General features: G+C 40.7%; 1 protein-coding gene across 1 annotated transcript; it reads left to right on the top strand.

Annotated features, from left to right (window-relative positions):
- The first annotated feature begins 2,338 nt into the window (after positions 1-2,338).
- Positions 2,339-17,977, top strand: LOC116603932 (DNA excision repair protein ERCC-6). The gene is made up of 19 exons (XM_032365595.2): positions 2,339-2,969; positions 3,587-3,707; positions 4,750-4,855; positions 5,276-5,822; positions 6,153-6,440; positions 6,727-6,865; positions 7,782-7,952; positions 8,209-8,385; positions 9,451-9,567; positions 9,802-9,897; positions 10,664-10,909; positions 11,572-11,682; positions 12,406-12,620; positions 13,205-13,364; positions 13,635-14,400; positions 14,830-14,967; positions 15,604-15,811; positions 16,957-17,023; positions 17,094-17,977. Exons 1-19 carry the CDS (start codon positions 2,641-2,643, stop codon positions 17,478-17,480), a joined length of 4,389 nt encoding a protein of 1,462 aa, XP_032221486.2. The 5' UTR covers positions 2,339-2,640; the 3' UTR covers positions 17,481-17,977.
- The last annotated feature ends 795 nt before the right edge of the window (positions 17,978-18,772 follow it).

The following is an 18,772-nucleotide window of genomic DNA, read 5'->3' as shown; positions in this document are numbered from 1 at the left end:
GTCAATTATTAATCCATAATTAATTTATTATCAATAAGTTACCTCTAATAATTCAATATTTTGCAGTGTATGATCACTGAACGTGTATTGTTATAGGTTGTTATGCCCGTTTGAACACCAAATGTTATCGAAATTAACAATAACATTAACAATAAATTGCTGCTTTCATATCGAGATTTTTGTTTTTTATCTTTCAGTTTCTACCGTACTGTTGCCTACAAAGAGTTCACCCATTTTTAACCTGTGCAGTTTTTACTATTTTCACTACCAGCTTGTGTGAATACAGCGATAGAGTCTGTAGGATTTGAAGAGGAAAGATCGATATGCTATTTACAATCAGTATACGGAACAGATGCCCATTTGCATAAGCCACTGTCCGGCGTCCTCGATTCCATGCGACGCCATTTTAACATAACATTAACAATAAATTGCTGCTTTCATATCGAGATTTTTGTTTTTTATCTTTCAGTTTCTACCGTACTGTTGCCTACAAAGAGTTCACCCATTTTTAACCTGTGCAGTTTTTACTATTTTCACTACCAGCTTGTGTGAATACAGCGATAGAGTCTGTAGGATTTGAAGAGGAAAGATCGATATGCTATTTACAATCAGTATACGGAACAGATGCTTATTTGCATAAGCCACTGTCCGGCGTCCTCGATTCCATGCGACGCCATTTTAAGTCATCGTTTCACAGGGATGAGATAACTTATCAAGCTTTCTACCTAGCTCAATGATAATAAACCCAAGCCTGTACCTGAGCATAAACTTTGAAACATTTCAAAATTTAGCGTGAGCATTTTTTCTAGCCGAATCCTTTTAACTTTTTTTTTAGGAAACGCACTAAAAATATAGATATGGTGGAAGAGAGCTTCTAAGGAGAAATGCGACAGAACAGTGCTGTTTTACTCAAAGTTTCTAAGCTGATCGCAAAACTTTGTAAATCATTCACATCAACATGATCATTTCTAAGAAATCTTGAAGATCGGACGTATTTGGTTTTTTCCTTCACTAAAATTTATCGCATTATTGTTCACAACAACACACAACAATTTCACTGGCACATTACGCCTTTCTGGTCGTTTAAAGCTTCTATTTAAAATTATAAAATTAATTGTCATTGATGACCTCTTAGTTGGCTCATGGGGATTTACCTTTGTGCTACCATACAGTTGATGTAACAAAGGCTGTCTGATTTGCAACCATAGCTAAAAAAGGGTTTTCTAACTTTTTTTTCACTAACCTTTTTGGTTAATATCAATCATTGGTCATATGTTTACATTTTGATTCGATTGAATCGTCTTGCTTAAAAGCTGGTAAAACAACTTTCATAAATGAAACAGCCTACACTATCATATAAATGGCATTTTCCTTCCTCAGACGGAGTACCAAAAGTTATGTTTCTAGCTTCAAAAAGGCTTAAGAGGTATCTTTTGCTGATTTTCTACCCTCTCTCTCGGTGTCTTGCCCCCATGATAATGCGAATGGGAAATTTACAATAAAATAAATCATGCTCGACTTATTAAATAAATCATGCTCGACTTATTAGCATAAAATCTCTAGGACGTGAATAAAATTATATTGAGCGTTTTATTCGTTTTCATTTTCTAAATTATGCCTCATCCTAAAGAGTAATGTTCACGCATAATAACAAAATTTTATTTAGTCCAAATAAACAAAATTTTGGAGAAAAAAGAGGGAAGTTTATTTTTAACGCAGTTGCCATGCTGGAATGCACGGTCACTTGTTCATTTCATTCTTTTGCTATTTACGCACGCTTCTACGGCTAGAACAAAGTCGAGACAGAGTAAATGACACACTTTTGAATTTAACCTGTTTTTTAAAGCGTTAGGATCTGGAGCCCATCTTTCACACACCGATAGTTTATTAGTTGGAGATTCAGATATTGTACATGATTTTCATAAAACGAGTCTATGATAAGCTGTACCAAAAATGTTTTTAGAAGCAAACATAATTATTGGCGTCTATGCTATTAAAGGACTTATTGTTTATAACAAAGGGTGCTACGGAAATCAGACCTCCCAGACATATTCCTGAAGAAATTCTTATAAAACTTCAATACAAACTTTCCAGTGATTTCCACGCCATTTCGAGATATATATTATAAATGTAATAAAACTTCGCAAAACATCGCCTTCGTCAAAACATGGTCTGTTGTCGTGACAAATGGCAGAAAATGGCGTCGCATGGAATCGAGGACGCCGGACAGTGGCTTATGCAAATGAGCATCTGTTCCGTAGACTGAATTAGATTCCATCATTCCTATCATTTTATTCCTTTTTTTTTTAGCCCCAGGCCTTCGCTGCCACCTTACTTGAAAGGAATTGTGGGAAAAACAAAATGGCGGACTAAACAACAAAAAAGCATCTCCAGCAAAAATTGATCCATTCAAAGACGTGAATCGAATATAGGCTTCAGTGGCTTCGATAATGCCGTCTTACAGGCTAGGGGTCCAATTTCTTAAATTGGAAGCCTTTATTTTAAAGATGACGGTATAAACAAAGGCTAACCACCAGCAACAGGACCGCCACAGATCTAGGTTGTGTAACTTACATTTGTTAACCCGGTATTTCTTTCTAAATCTACACCCTGGACTGTTGACGTAGCATATGTGCTAGGATGACGAGTAAAGAGTTCACGCCGTCCCGGAAATCTGGAAGTTGTCTCGATCTTGATGAAACTGAAAAAAATAGCGACGATAAAGATTGCCAAAACACGAGACATTCTTCGTCAACGTATGGCATCGCGATCGATTCCTCTCGAATAAGGTCTGTCCCCCTTGAGGAACAATCCACAGTGCTTCGAGATCTTGGCATCGGTGTGTTTGATCAAGAGGAGTTTGAAGAAGGAATTTTGAAACAAGTCGACGAGGCCATCGCTGTTAAGGAGACGGAGGCTTTGATTCAAGGATGGGTAAAAGACCTCAAGGCCGTCAACGATGACATAGAGTGGGTAGAATCATTGTTGTGATGATAATTATGATGGTGATTTATCCTGTACTAACCAAGTTTAGACATTGCTGTGTATATCATATGTACCCTGATAATGTTTGATTTTAGGGTTAGAAAAGTACACTCTGATGAATATGGTATATACTGAAGATGCATAGGTCCTGGTAATGGCGATGATGGCTGGTGGTGATCATATTCATGGCGTGCTTTGTTCACCAGTTGTTACACTTGGTGGTCACTATACTGTTTATTGTGACAAAAGTAGGGATGAAGATGAAGATGATGATGATGATAATGCTGATGAATATAGTGATGGTGTTGGTGATGATGATGAGATTAGTATGGTGATAGGGACAAAAGAAGTCCCTATGGTGATGATGATGTTGATTATGATGGTGTAAGTGATGATGATGGTGACAGTAATGATGACGATGATACTGATGGCAATTGTTCACACTAATGGTAGTCATAATAGGTATAATGATTTTAATGATGACATAACTAGGTCCTGATCAATAAAAAACAAAGCATAAACGAATATTTATAGACAGTAACATTTTTTGTTTATAGCTGGTGTATTTAGTGAGGTACTGACTCAGTCCATTTTTCTCTAGATCTGTACACAAAGATCTGGAAGAAATAGATAGGCTTGTAAAAGGCCTGAGTTCCACTGATGCCCATAACTATGACGCCGGTAGAAGACTAGAAGCGGTCAAGAAGCATAGAGAAAACAAGGTCACCAAAAAGAACAAAATTACAAGCTATTGAGGGTTGGCAAGGGACGGACCATTTGATATCAGGGTGATTTAGATCCACGAAACTGGCAAGAGGATGCCACCCCATGCACGTTCGATTGCACACGCACCCCTATTTTTGCGGGCGTCCCGTCCTGAAGAGGATGTGAAAGTGCATGAAATGCCATCCTGAACAGGATGCAATGCAGGCAAAAATCAGTGTGCACACACGACCGATCGTGCGCGAGCAGGCGTCCTCTTGCCGGCGTCTTGGATCTAAATCACCCTATTTGATGGTTGCTTTTTGGGGGGATCAGCCACTCCCACTGTCAAATATCAAATGGTCATTGCCTAAGATGATGTTAACTATAAATGTGCTAAACCCATTTTTCTCAGTATGATAAAAAGCGGAAATCAATAAGAAAAGATGGCAATCCCATTGTAGGCGAGAAACATCACAAAATCGCCTAAAGATAACGTAGTTAAAGGTATTCCAAATGAAGAATATCTTTAATTTCCTCATCATGTGCTTTGTAAGAAAATAAGCCGAAAAACTCGCCAGAAAAACAGCAATTATTTATGCTTTTTTTGCGATTTCTTGTTGTCCGCTATGTTGGAATTTACTCGACCTAGTCTCTCTGCACCTCCTCCAAAATAGCCTTGAACGAACATAAGCTCGCATTTCAATGTTCCATGTGAAAATACAAATGTTCAGCGATGAGAATAACAGCTTCACAGTTGTGCTAAGATGCGCTGCTGATGCCTAAGAGGTTTAAAGTGATTATCACCTTCAAGTTCAGATGAAGAAAAGCATTTACCATACTTATGAATTTAAATAAAATGAATTGTGAATCAGAACATTTATCGCATCTTGATACTTCTGTTTCCTTTTTGGTTGTTTCTCATTTCCTTGCTATTTCTATTGGGGTGCATATTATACGCAGGTTTTCAATTTGTTTTTTTTGAATTGGGATGTGCATTATATGCAGGTGCAGATTATACGCCGGTAAATACTGTATCTTTTACTGTATTTATATTCACAGCACCGTCAGCTTCAGAAGCTTGAAGCCAGACAGAAGGCCCTAAACAACAAACTGGGCATTGGAGCTGAAGATGCCCAAGATGAAGAAGAAGTGGAAACCTCTACTGGTGGGTCCAAAACCTACAGCATTAGCAGATCTAAGGAAACCCCCCCCCCCCCCCACACACACACACACACACACACTCTTTGTGGACTGAAATTTTAGACGTTTAAATGTATTAGGTATATAATCAACAAATTTACATATTTGGGTCCTCCTTCTGTACCTTCAGATGGGTGCCCCCCCCCCCCCAAAAAAAAAAAAAAAAAAAAAAATTATCACTAAGAGCCATTGCTGCTACATCTCAATTAATTGATTTCAATTTAAATTGTGTATAGCATTTTAATGGTTGATTACAGTCAGTATATGAGAGTCGATGAGAGTGTGTAAGATTGGACAGTCAAATAGTTATGAGAGTTGGAACTGTCATCAAATGTCATCTCCATTTGATTGAGGCTTAAGTGTTGTTATTTTTACTTTATTACAGAAGATGCAAAAATAATGGCAATGGAGGAGAGAATTAAGATCATGAAAAAACTGGAAGAGCAGCGAGATCAGTTAATTAAAACTGGAAAAATGACACCATTTGAGGGATCAATAAATAATACTGCCAACTCTGCAACAGCTGATAATGTTCATACCACCACAATGGATTATCCAACAAGTCTAACAACAACAACTTCTGAGGAGATGAAAAGCACAGTCAAGACACCAGAAGATGATGATGATGATAATGGTGATGATTATAATGATGATGGAGAGATGGAGGGCCAAGATAAAGACAGTGGTGATGACTACATCCCAGAGGAAGAGGAGTTGCGTGACAGCTGGAATGACAAGGAAAGACCCAATCTGAAAAGCAATACAAGAAAAAGGCCAGCAAAGGATACTAAAAATAACCAAAGACATGCAAATGTGAAATATGTTGATGAAGAAGACGAGGTCAAGCCTAAGAAAGTGAAGAAAAAAACGGATAATTTTAAGCACAGGGCATTAGATGATGGTGATGATGGTGCTTATCACAAGAGAATAAGGTGGATTTATTTGCAGAACAGTATACTTAAACGCAAATACAATTTTGTAATAGCATAGCCATATATACCTACCTTTAAAGGAATCTATCGTTTGCTTGCAGACACTATAGTTTCGGACAAAGTGTGTCAAGAATGGCAGAATTAACGAAAAAAATCATGTATTTTTTGCTTGAATTGCTAGTTGTCTAGGCTATTAAAATTTGAATTATAAAAAAATGTTCATTTTATCCCTCTGGGACCTACTTCTGTCACTAGCAGTGCACTGATTGAGAATCTACAATATTCAAGAAAACACCAGTTTGTGATTCTATCTGTGATTCTAATCGCCAGGCATGTCAGGATTCAGTCATTACTGAAAAAACAAGGACTGAATGACAATGAGAGCTCAGACGAGGAAGAATTTTCAGACATGGAGTTTGACAATAACTACAAAGTTCCTGGTCAAATCTGGCACAAGCTGTACAAGTACCAGCAGACAGGTGTGAAATGGCTCTGGGAACTGCACTGCCAGCAAGCCGGTGGCATCATCGGCGATGAGATGGGACTCGGCAAGACCATTCAGACTGTTGTGTTCCTGGCTGGTCTTAAGTACAGTGGGATTTCGGCCAGAAAGTCAAGGTAATCCATAAGTATACTCCATAGTATCTTATGTCTTTCTAACTTATAGTATCTGATGTCTTTCTGTTTACAGAATAGTCTCTGATGTATTTATGCTTGTAGTAAAGATCTTTGTGGCTTATGGTAGTCTCTGATATCTTCGGCTTATAGAAGTATCTTTGTTGCTTATAGTCTCTGATATCTTCCTGCTTATAGAAATATCTTTGTGGCTTATAGTCTCTGATATCTTTCTTCTTATAGAAGTATCTTTGTGACTTATAGTCTCTGATATCTTTCTGACTTACAGACGTGACCAAGGTCTTGGTCCAGTTCTTATTGTCTGCCCAGTCACAGTGCTACATCAGTGGGTCAAGGAATTCCACAAGTGGTGGCCAGAATTCAGAGTGGCTGTGCTACATGATACTGGCTCGTTTTCTGGACGTCGGGTATGTAAATAGTAATGAATGTTGCCATATGGTATGACTAGAAAAACTGCAGACAAGCTGTTGAAAAACTAGGTGGTACGACTAGAAAAACTACAGACAAGCTGTTGAATAACTAGGTGGTATGACTAGAAAATCTACATACAAGCTGTTGAATGACTAGAAAGACTGCATATACCCTGATGAATAACTAGGTGGTATGACTAGAAAAACTACAGACAAGCTGTTGAATAATTAGGTGGTACGACTAGAAAAACTGCAGACAAGCTGTAGAATATCTTTGGTGGTCTGGGTAGTCGTGGGGGATCAGGAAAATAAATCAACACAAGGTTGAAATGGTATTTTTTACTGGTATTATTAGCTGGTATTTCAAGGGTTAGCCCTTCGGTTAAATAATGCCGTGACCCAAAGATAGGGGTATGTAGCAAATGAACTTGACAAGCATTGTAGTTAATGATTCTTCGTCACCTGCAGGCAGCTAGCCCAGGTGCCAAAGGCTTTTTCTAAGAACTCTATTCTAAGAACTCTCATCAATAATTTCCTAAACAGCTTTCTGGCTTCCGTCATTCAAACAACATACATTTGGTGCTTTTTGATTGACGGAAGCTAGAAGACGTTTTTGTAATGGAAATCGTCAGCGAAAGCTCAAAGTTCACATTTATTCAAACTCTGAAAACGAAAGTCCATTTTTAGTCGAGAGTACAAGTCATCCGGATTTCAAGTTTGCGGTAGTTTGAGGTATCCGTGTTCGAGTTAGCAGGGTTTCTACAATGCAGATTACTTCTAACACTTCTAATGAAATACAATAAGGCCTCAACAGTTCATTACAGTTACTTTAACTCCAGTCTCTCCCAATCCCCCCTCCCTCTCCTAAAAATTAAGAAAATTTATCTGCGGCCCTGGTTCTGTCTTTCTCCAGGACGCCTTGGTCAGGAAGATCTGCAAGGCTCATGGCGTAATCGTCACCTCTTATTCTGGTGTTCGCTGTAACCAGGATGCTTTGCTGGCACAGCGCTGGGATTACGTCATTCTCGATGAAGGGCACAAGATAAGAAACCCGGATGCTGAGATAACTCTCGCCTGCAAACAGGTCTGTTAATATTGACACAAGGTCAGGCTCTCCTCTCTGATTTTTTTAGAAGAACTCTTGGAACTCAAGAAGCGTGGAAGCGAGTCTTTTGACAGTAATTGCTCGAAAGCGTCTAAGAGGAAAGTCTAACGGCTGAAATGTATCATATGGTGCACATTTCATGTCTGGCTTTTGGCATTTCCTGTTTTTTCTGGCTTTGCCTTCCGCTAGTTGTTTTTTTTTTTTTTTTAACGTAAACGGTTCTCTTGCTCACCAGATTCGCACACCCCATCGCATCATTCTCTCTGGGTCACCCATGCAGAATAATCTTCGTGAGCTCTGGTCACTCTTTGACTTTGTGTTCCCTGGGAAGCTTGGCACTCTTCCTGTATTCCTGACCGAGTTCTCTGTACCAATAACAACTGGAGGCTATGCCAACGCATCCAAAGTACAGGTAAATACCAACAGTGATTGATCCAGAGAATCTCTCTACTGGAACGCTCAATTTTCAAAGGACGAAGTGGTGAGAATCTAGATAATGCTCTGTTATACTAAAGGTGGTGTTACACAGGATAATATGCAACAAAAACCTTTTGCGACGCATTGTATCGTGGAAAGTTTTTGACCGTGTTACATGTCGCGCAACACAACTTTCCGCCTATCATTTCACTCGACAATATGTTGTGTGTTTTTGAGCCCACTTCAAAAACATGCAACACAGAATGACGAATATCTGGAAAGTTATTTCGTGTAACACTTGTTTGGCAACATGTCAGAATGGATACCATACAATGTATCGCGGAAAGTTTTTGCCGCAAATTTTCCCGTGTAACACCACCTTAAAGCGAGTCGACTATACGAGTAGAGATTCGTAGCCATGACTCGGCACAAAGCAAAACAAAAGCGGAAACCCCCGCAAGCAAGCTATCTGCACCGAATTCTCTTAACTTTGCCATGGGAAAAACGAAGAGATAAGAAGTATTGCAATGAAGGTGTCAGTGACCATCCTTGTTACATATAGAACTTTTTACCTGTTTAGGTCAGCCAGTTTTGATATCACCTTTTTATTTTTTATTTTTTTTCAAATAATACTGATTTGTGAGTTTTGAGAAAAAGGTAAGATTCGGTTTCTTGATTCTTATGCTGCGTCCGCACATCACCAAAATATGTTTACCCAAAGCTCGACACTAAACAACAAGAACAATCTATTGATTGCGTTATACAAGACATGTTATTCAAGGAAACTAAAGAACTAGAATAAAATGAAGTATGGAGGACTTTTGTTATAGAAACAGTTGTCACTGATGGTGTGCCTCGGATAGGTTTAGATAGGAAAAAACAGGTTGTGTAACCAATAATTTACATAGTGTGGCAACAAAGAGAAAAGAAAAGTTATTGAATCTCACTGATGTACATGAGAGCCCAAAGGAAGGAATGTACGAGGCTTCAGAAACACAGGACCTGGATTTACCGGAACCAAGAGTGGACTGTGGAAAGTTACAAGTGTTATCTGTTTCAGGTTCAGACGGCATACAAGTGTGCGTGTGTGTTGAGGGATACCATTAACCCATACCTGCTGAGAAGACTTAAAAAGGATGTGAAAATGGATCTAGAACTCCCAAACAAAAATGAACAGGTAAAATTCTTTACACAAACGCTCTAAAGTCTGTACGAATAAGTTTACACGTAACCTTAAAGATGTTCGAATGGTTTCGGTATCAAGGGAACTGGACGAAATTATATTCCAGGAAATCCATTATATTCCTGTTTTTTAGGCCAGTTATCGCTCGTGTTTTGTCTTGGCTATTTACCTGAGGCAGTTGACTGTTTTACTAGGCTGTCTATTGAGACGAGTGGCCTCTTTTTCCAGGTCTTATTTTGTCGTTTGTCTGACGAGCAACGCCAGCTGTACGAGCAGTATCTGGATTCGAGGGAAGTCCAGTCAATTCTTGCTGGAAAATACAAGGTAGGCAACTGCAAAAGATAACAAGAATCTTGACAAAATAAATTTAGGTTGTTATTTTGTATATACAGTATACCTCATTGTCGCTCCCCCCCCCCCTCAAAAAAAAAAAAAAAAAAACGACATGCTAGTTAACAAAAAAAAACAGCATTTTCGACCCGTGTTTTGGTGTACCCAAAACAGTTGTTGAGTGGAGTGCCCCCCCCCCCCCTTACCCCCTAAAGAAATGTTTGTTGGCAAAGTGCCTCAGCCCAAATATTTAGTTTTGCTTCCGCTGTATGTATACACCTTTTTCAAATAAGGTCGCACTCGGGGAATTTGTGTATCGTAACCCGGAAGTGGGTATCAAATGAGTAAGCAAGTAATACGTTACCCATGAATCTGTGGGTTACTACACATGGACTCGAGTGCAACCTTATTTGAAGTCGGTGCATAACTCTGCCAATGACGTGAAAAGCAGTTGAGGCTTCAATCTGACCAATTAATCGTGCACAAAGGCTAACCGTTCGTAAATATACCTAGCCCTATTCCGTTGTGAAAAGAACAATAGTACTTTCTTTTTTTACGCGCAACCTGGACTCCTGTGCGTCACCACAGGGCAACCGCGCAGGCCAAAATTTTCTTTTGATTGAACAAATATATAAAAATGTTTTTAGTTATTTTCCTTGGTCTCTTCTCTCACGTTATCGCTTGGCACGAGATGCGCGTCACCACAGGGTAACCACGTAGTCAAAAAGCACTAAAGACGCTCAAACATTCTCTGTGCTAGGTTTTCCCAGGGCTTATCATGCTGCGCAAGATTTGCAACCACCCTGACCTGACGTCCGAGGCCGGCTCCCTCATCAAGGCCAAACAAGACGAGGAGGAGGCGAAAAGGGGCGTGGTCAAACCACGTGGGCCTGACGATGGGTACGGGGACTGGAGGCGGGCGGGGAAGATGGTGGTGGTCGAGGCGCTGCTCAAGATGTGGAAGACACAGGGGCACAGAGTGTTGGTCTTCTCTCAGACTCGCCAGGTACAGCGGAACATAATGACTTAGGTCGACTGGGACTATAAATCTTAAGGGGGCATTGACTCTTTTCACGGTCCCGTCCTTAATTTGATACGTTTTTCTTAGTTTTACTCCTTCGATTTATCGGGGTACTACTATATTGCTAAGTTGAGGTGACGTTGCAAATAAAGCAACGCCACCCCTTCATTTTACGCTCCCAAGAAATACCGAGTCACACAAAGCATTTGCATTGGCTATTCAAGTAAATAGCTTGGACATATCAACAAAGTATAGGATTTTAGTATTGGATCGATCAGGCAAGTAGGTCGTTGTATTTTTAGATGCATAAACCATATCAAGGGGGGCTGAGTGACACTCCTTAAACTGTGTGGCTCTGTCAGAATACTAGTATTGATTATGGTTTGTTTTTGTTTCGTGCTCAATCGCCGGTGAATATTAGTCTGTTATATAATGTAATATGTAAGCTCACATACGTTCAACAAGTCGAATTCAGGGTAGAGAAACAGAAAGATGCTATCCATGTCTCGACTGGGAATCGAACCCGGTTTTAGCAGCAAAGATTAGAGGCCTCATACGCGGACGTGCGTACACACTGAACCACTTGTGATTCCAAGTTTATGAGAACACAGCATTCTTGGCCAATGCTTTCTTATTCGCGTTTTCAGATGTTAAACATTTTGGAGTTGTTCGTATCGTCTCGCGGTTACAACTACCGGCGTATGGACGGAAGTACGAGCGTCGCCACCCGACAACCTCTCGTCAACAAGTTCAACCAGGCACGTGTTTCGGATCCAGGATGATGGGGGGGGGGGGGGGGGGGGGGTGGGAGAGCAGGGCTTCCTTTACCTTTCAGACGGGGGGGGGGGGGAGGGTGGGGGGGAAGTCTCTCCATTAAAAGTCCAGAAATATTCTTTAGTTAATTGCCGCGTTTTCACTAGGCCGTGAAGGATGTTCTCAAGCTGCACACGCCTTGGCTTGAGTCTTCAGTAACATTCTTAGTTTCATTTCAAACAATAGCTGTCGTTTTTTCTAAATGTTCTAAAAGAGCCTGTGGCGAGCGCGCGGGAGACCTGTGGTATTCTTAAATGTTAGGGACTAAGCTCCATTTCCAAGATGGCTGCCAGCAAAGTCGTAGTAAACACGAATTCCTGCAAGTTTACGTAGAAATTCTCGAGTTACAAAGTTCTCTGGTGTTATATAAACGCGAAAAAAATGATTAAAGCGAACACCCAAATATGGTATGTAATGCATAATAAGGAAATGACCGAGCGAGCAAGATAAACGGCAGTTTTTAAAACAAGATTGACTGATAAATATTTCTATTATACTAGCAACAAAACAGGCGGCATGAAGGCGGGGGGGGGGGGGGGGGTTCTGGGCTGCGGCCATCCTCCCCCCCTACTGACCGATCAGCCTGCGCCTTGTCACGTCCTTGTTCTTTCTCAAGACTCTTTTGATTGTATTTCTTGCCTTGTCTAACGTTCTCATGCATCGCCCAGGACGAGTCGATCTTCGTATTTCTGCTGACGACTCGTGTGGGAGGCCTTGGGGTGAACCTGACGGGAGCTGACCGCGTCATCATCTATGACCCAGACTGGAACCCAAGCACGGACACACAGGCCCGCGAGCGCTCCTGGAGGATTGGACAGAGGAAGCAAGTCACCATTTATAGACTTCTAACCACTGGGACCATCGAGGAGAAGATTTACCACAGGTAAACCACTAATCTGGGACTTTTTATTATCACTAATTTTGGACTATCGAGATGAAAATGTTCCACAGGTAAACCGTAGATCTGGACAGTAAATAAATGAATAAATGAATCTGGGACCGATAAAACAACACGTTTTCTTTTCACGCAAGCCAGATCAACAGACTTCCATCCGCAACTTACCGTCAGTTAGACGCCATATTGAACTACACAGAACACTCTTGGAACGAAGTCGCTTATACACTCTTTTCTTTGCATTCTTGCTTACCAATCAATGACGTTCCAGTGTCGTTTCTTTGTTTTTCTAAAAGTTCTTAAAGAGCTTGGGGTAAGCACGCGGAAAACAAGTGTTAATAGTGTTAAACGCTAGCGTTCAGGTTTTATTTTTTGGATATTGATCAGCAAAATCATTAAAATACGAATTCCTGCAAGTTTGCATTGAATTTCTTACAATGCAAGCGAAAAAAAAAAGAATTGAAGCAGACTCCTAAATACGTTATGCAATGTCCTAATAAGGAATTGTCAAGCAAGTACGAGAAAAGACGGTCTTTCAAACAACATTGTTAAATGTGCGTTTTCTTCCAAAGACAAATCTTCAAGCAGTTTCTGACCAACCGCGTGCTGGAAGACCCCAAGCAGAGAAGATTCTTCAAGACGAATGACTTGTACGAGCTTTTTACACTAGACGACAGCTACAAGAAACAGGGCACAGAGACCGGAGCTATCTTTGCCGGTACCAACTGTCAGGTTGGTGACGTCATATTATTTACCACAGGAAACCCGAAAAAGACGATAGGGTATATATTGGTGGTGGTGTCGGCTCGGTACTCGTAGTTGGTTTTGCTAGCTAGCCCTTAGAGTCGCCCCTCCTCTCCCCCCCCCCCCTGATTTTTTTACCTAGCGCTTGTATTATCAAAGAATTATCCAGTAAAAGAAACCACGAGTAAAACAAGCGATCAAAACTGCACCGGAATCCAACAAAACCGCCATCATTGAATTGTTTTTCTTGTAATTCAGGTCAAGGTCTCTGGATCTCGCAAGAAAAAGTCAGACCCGCGTTTAGAGTCTCGCGCCGTGGTTAAATCTCACGTTTCATCGCGTTCCGGAAAAAGACCAATCACGTGCCCGCCACGTGACGCAAAGAAACAGTCCACGTGCACAACCGGCTCCTCGAGGAGCGATGATTTCGGATTCACTATTGACGAGAGAGATATTCAAGAGATACAACGACAGAAAAGGGATCCCGGACCCGCCATACCGCCTCCCAATCCCGACGCCAACCCCGAAGATGCTACCGGGAATGACATGAATCTGAAATCAGATGCTGGAAGTGTGTTGGAAAGTTCGAAAGCAAATGAGGAGGGAATTGGGACAAAAAGCCCAACAGTGGTTGGTGTGACCAATGTCACGGAGAAGACAGATTCCAAAGCGAGATCTATTGATTCTAACCAAAGTATTGATAAACAATCAACCAAAGACTCAAACGTGTCTCGGTTACTTCCCTTGCATACGGAAACATCTTTGGGTATGGAAGACATGCCCAAACGTGGTGATCTGATTCCAAGCGCATCCTTTCAGGCGCGTTCGTCGAGTTCAAAAGACGAGAGCCAGTTACTGGCATCTTTGTCAAGTGTCCCGTCAAGTGGCAGCTCGAGTATGAAGGCTAAGGATGGCGCATGTCATAAACCCGTTAGACCTGGCAGTCATAAGAGCAAGCTGGTATCGTTATCCGATAAGCAACTCAAGAAAAAGATACGGATTCGCAAGAAGAAAAAGCGAAAAAGTAAGTATATGCGGGCATAGTAAGCAATTCAGTAGTAGTTATTGAGATACGTGCTTTCAGCGAATTTGGAAAAAAACAATAAGCAACACGTAAATGTAGACGATTTATTGGAAATATGAGCAAACAAGGAGCTGTGCTTGCTAATCAAAGTCGAAAGAACATCATAATTAGAATTGTGAAAAGACAAAATTTAGAATAAAATGGCTGTTATCAATTGGAATTGTGAGGAAACAATGCGCGCAATTTCTACACGAAAGCGTTTCATAAACTAGAAATGTCAAGAAATGCGCAAAAGCGAAACTAAATGCAACCAAATGAGCCGATTATGGGCCATGAATTTCGTTTGTGAGAAAACGGATTAAATGATAGCTGTCAGAAACTCAGAGTGTCATGAAGAAAGCCGCTGACCTAGATTTTGTTGTGTATCAGAAATCGAGGGCCACGTGATCGATAACTTGGACTACCACGTGAGTTATAGTGCGGGGTCTGGGGCGAGCGACACAGGGACCGAGAAACCTGACTCCTGGCACGATGACGTCATACTCAAAGCGCTGTTCAAGAGGGGTGGTAAGTAAAACTGAATCTCTGAGGGCGCTTTTCCGCTATGGCTGGCGTTAGGGGCACTCGCTTATACTAAGAAAATTTGGTAAAAAATTCGTTACAAAACAACGTGTATCATGTTGAATTCATGCAAGTGTAGTAAATAGAACAGAACCAAAGTGGATTATCAGATCAGAGTGGATTATATGGGGAAGACATATAATTGGCTTACTCTTTGCTATTTCAAGGTGAGTAAACGAACAGCCTGTATCAAAACCTAAAACTACTATTTTCAATCCGTTTCTATCCGTTTGATGTAAGATGGTCAAACCACGGATATTGAGTTTATCTAAAAGATCATTGGCCATCAATAAATCTGGGTAGTTATCTTAGATATAACTCATGCTTTTGAATATTTTCGAGCTTATGATTTATAACGGAAAATGATACATACGAGTCAATGGAGAAAACTTTTGAAAAACTGTCTAGACTGTCTAGTCCCTGGTGTTCTCTTCGGGTTTCCTGTGATGCCTCGGGTTTTAAATAGTTTATGACTTCACACGATTGCCTTACCACAAGAATCCCGACAGACCGCCAGAGACATGGCTGAAGGTGAGACTTATATCCGAAAAGAACGTATTTGTAACACTCATGATTTCCCAGGGGTCCATAGTGCTTTACAGCATGACGTCATCATGGAGTCAGGAAATGCGGACTACACATTGGTCGAGAACGAGGCTAATCGCGTTGCCCAGCAGGCGGTGCAGGCCTTGAAGAAATCACGTCAGCGATGTCTTGGCGCGACCAGCGGTATTCCGACGTGGACAGGCGCATCGGGGTCTTCTGGATTTACTGACACGCGGAGACCAAAGTAAGCTTTTATTTTGTTAAAACAATATGCTTTAAAAACAAATATATGTCAGATAACTGCTCCTGTCCGTGAAACAAGACCCTCTTTTTATCTTCGACTTGGTATATTGAACTAAAACTGCTCGTTTTAAAGTCTTTAAAAAGACGGGCAAACTGCGCAAAGCCAGTAAAGTAGCTAGTAAAGTCACGCCCGACTGACCTCTGTCTTGTGGTCAGTCGAGCGACACGGTAATGATCTCATTTGGCTTCTAACCTGAGTATCAGGCCCTCCTATGTTTCTATCGCGCCGGCTAAAATCGCCTGCTACTCAGGCTATTTGGCTTCAAGAATGTCTTTCAACCTTTTTTTGTCGTTGTTTGAGTCATACTCGAAGATCCAGCGAAATTTGCGAGCGCTCCTAAAGGTCACGCCCGTGTAAGTGTTGGGTTTTGAAAATGCAACGGAATATTTGCACGAAAACTTCAAAATAACTATTTACAGTTGAAGTCTGAAACTTTATTAACTATATTTGAAAATAACAATCTCCGTTTCCTACTTGAAGTAGCCAATGGAAACGGATGCTATGTTGGATTCGGTATTGTGCGGGAGCGTTAAAATGGCGGCGTGATCAGGTTTTTTCAATATTATCATGCGAAACATTGCGCATGCGCGGCGTTGTCTTGTTTAGCCTGACCCTTTAACGTTGTGTTTTTCGTCGCGATTGGAAACATTTGAAGTCATTGATTCGTTGATTGTAAAATTCACATTCACGGTAGTTTTTTATTTGAGTAATCCAGTTTTGATTTGATATCTTGCTTTCTCGCTTGGAACAGCCGATAGAAATCTAGTCCAGGCAATCTACGAAAATTTATAGCCGAACATAAACACAAACAATGTTTTTGTTAAATGATAAGAAAAGATATTCTAAACAACATCTCAAAAGTTCTCCAAAGTTCTCTTCGTGGAACATCTCGAAATTTGACAATAAACAATTTCTTTTGTCGGCCATCTTGGATTCTTTTGTTATTCATGAGCGCACTGGCAGAGCGATCTCGTCGAGAGTGCGTTTGCGGAGGGTTAGTGCGCCATGAATAAAAATAGAATACAAAGATTGCTGACAAACGAAATTGTTTATTGTTGACTTTGAAGCCTTAATTTATTTTACAGACTACGATTCGGTAAGAAGCGTCCAGCGGCTACAAGCAGCGTAACAGCGGAAAGCGACGAGTCTAAGGTATTTACAAAAAACAGTATTGCTATCCCTTTCTTAACCGAAAGCTTACGTTAAACTATTTTTTTACTAGCCGACAAAGCGCGCCGCTGACCAGCCATTATTTAGTGGCGCAATGATGGGCGTCGAGACCGCTGACCACACAAATGAGCCTGCCTCCTCCGCTGATCTGCTGGCCAGAATGAGGGCCCGCAATAACATCCTACCGAACGAGGAGACTGGCCCTAGTTACATGCAATCCACGGAACACGATGCTTTGCTTGCCGAAATGAGTGACTTTGTCGCTCACCGAGGCCGTGTCCCGTTCCAGGCCTCCACCGACGAGCTAGTGGCGCGGTTCAAGGACCAGCTTCCTAAAAATAACTCGGCGGTTTTTCGTGCGCTTTTGAGGAGAATCTGTGTGTTTTCGCGAGGTGAGGAGAAAGGGGGAATATGGACATTGAAGCCAGAGTTTGCGTAAGGCAGATAAAGAATGCAGACAAACATTGTGAATATTGAGGGCAAGTCACTCGGAACAGAATACAGAAATCCAGGTTTCCTAAGGGACATCCCGCTTACTGTAAGCTTACTGTCATGTCACCACTTTTTTAATTTATTAAGGCCAAGACACTACAAATAACGTTATATCATGCCTTTGAAATTTGGTGGCAAATCACTCACGAACCGGTTGGGTTTCGCGGCATTCATTATTGAAAAACACTAATGGAATTCTGCTTATAGTTATATTTGTTTAATCGGATATCTCTTTTCTATCGCCGCATAACTGAATTCCATAATAAAATAGAATATACAAATATTGCGTTCATAAGCGTCAGTGATAGACTCAAAACAAAACAAAGCGAAATGCATAATTGTACATGTCCTGGCTTTGAAATGTTTTATTCTTAATTTAATTGTTATACGCGGCTATGATGAATAAGAAGAAATTGAATAAAATCTGCAAAAAAAAAAAAAAAACGTGTTCATTTTTGTTCGTCTGTACACGTAGAGGGGAGGGAACAAAAACACACAACTAACCCGAAGACAAAATATGTAAATAAGGCTTAAACATAGGCCCTAATTATGTACCATGGGGAATTCCCTCATTCATGAAGCAGTCAAAAGATCTTGCCATTATTGTAGCCATCTACATAGATATTGCTTGTGGGGCAGGAAATCGTGTTTGTTTTTATATGTCCATTTATTTGATACCTATGAGGCACTGCTGGTGGATATGCCTTCTCCGAGAGCGACCTTATTTGAAAGTTAACACATACTGTTTGCAAAAGTTTTGGCGAAGATTTCAGTTGCAAGAGTTACTCCCCCTTTATAATCTAATCTCTCTGTGTCCACTGCAAGAGTTCGTAAACACCAACAGTGCAATGCGAAAGTATTTTGAACATTGATTGTTATTGAAACATCTGGCGCATTGGTGTAATCTCCAACAGCCAATCACAGTGAGTGTGAGAACAAAGGGATCTATTAATACACAAAATGACCCTGTTGTACAATTGATTATTTGCGCGAGAACTTGCCATTATTGTAGCCATCTGTCTTTCTATTGAAATGATATGAGAAGTCATTGCAAAAACAGTCAAATGAGAACTTGCCATTATTGTAGGCATCTACAAAGATATTGCTTGTGGGTCAGGAAATCGTGTTTGTTTTTATTTGTCCATTTATTTGATACCTATGAGGCACTGCTGGTGGATATGCCTTCTCCGATAGCGACCTTATTTGAAAGTTAACACATACTGTTTGCAAAAGCTTTGG

Source organism: Nematostella vectensis, chromosome 12 (genome assembly GCF_932526225.1).
Source record: "Nematostella vectensis chromosome 12, jaNemVect1.1, whole genome shotgun sequence".
NCBI classification, from domain to species: domain Eukaryota; kingdom Metazoa; phylum Cnidaria; class Anthozoa; order Actiniaria; family Edwardsiidae; genus Nematostella; species Nematostella vectensis.
The sequence above is the reverse complement of the archived record's forward strand: the minus strand, read 5'-3'. Positions and strand labels throughout refer to the sequence as shown.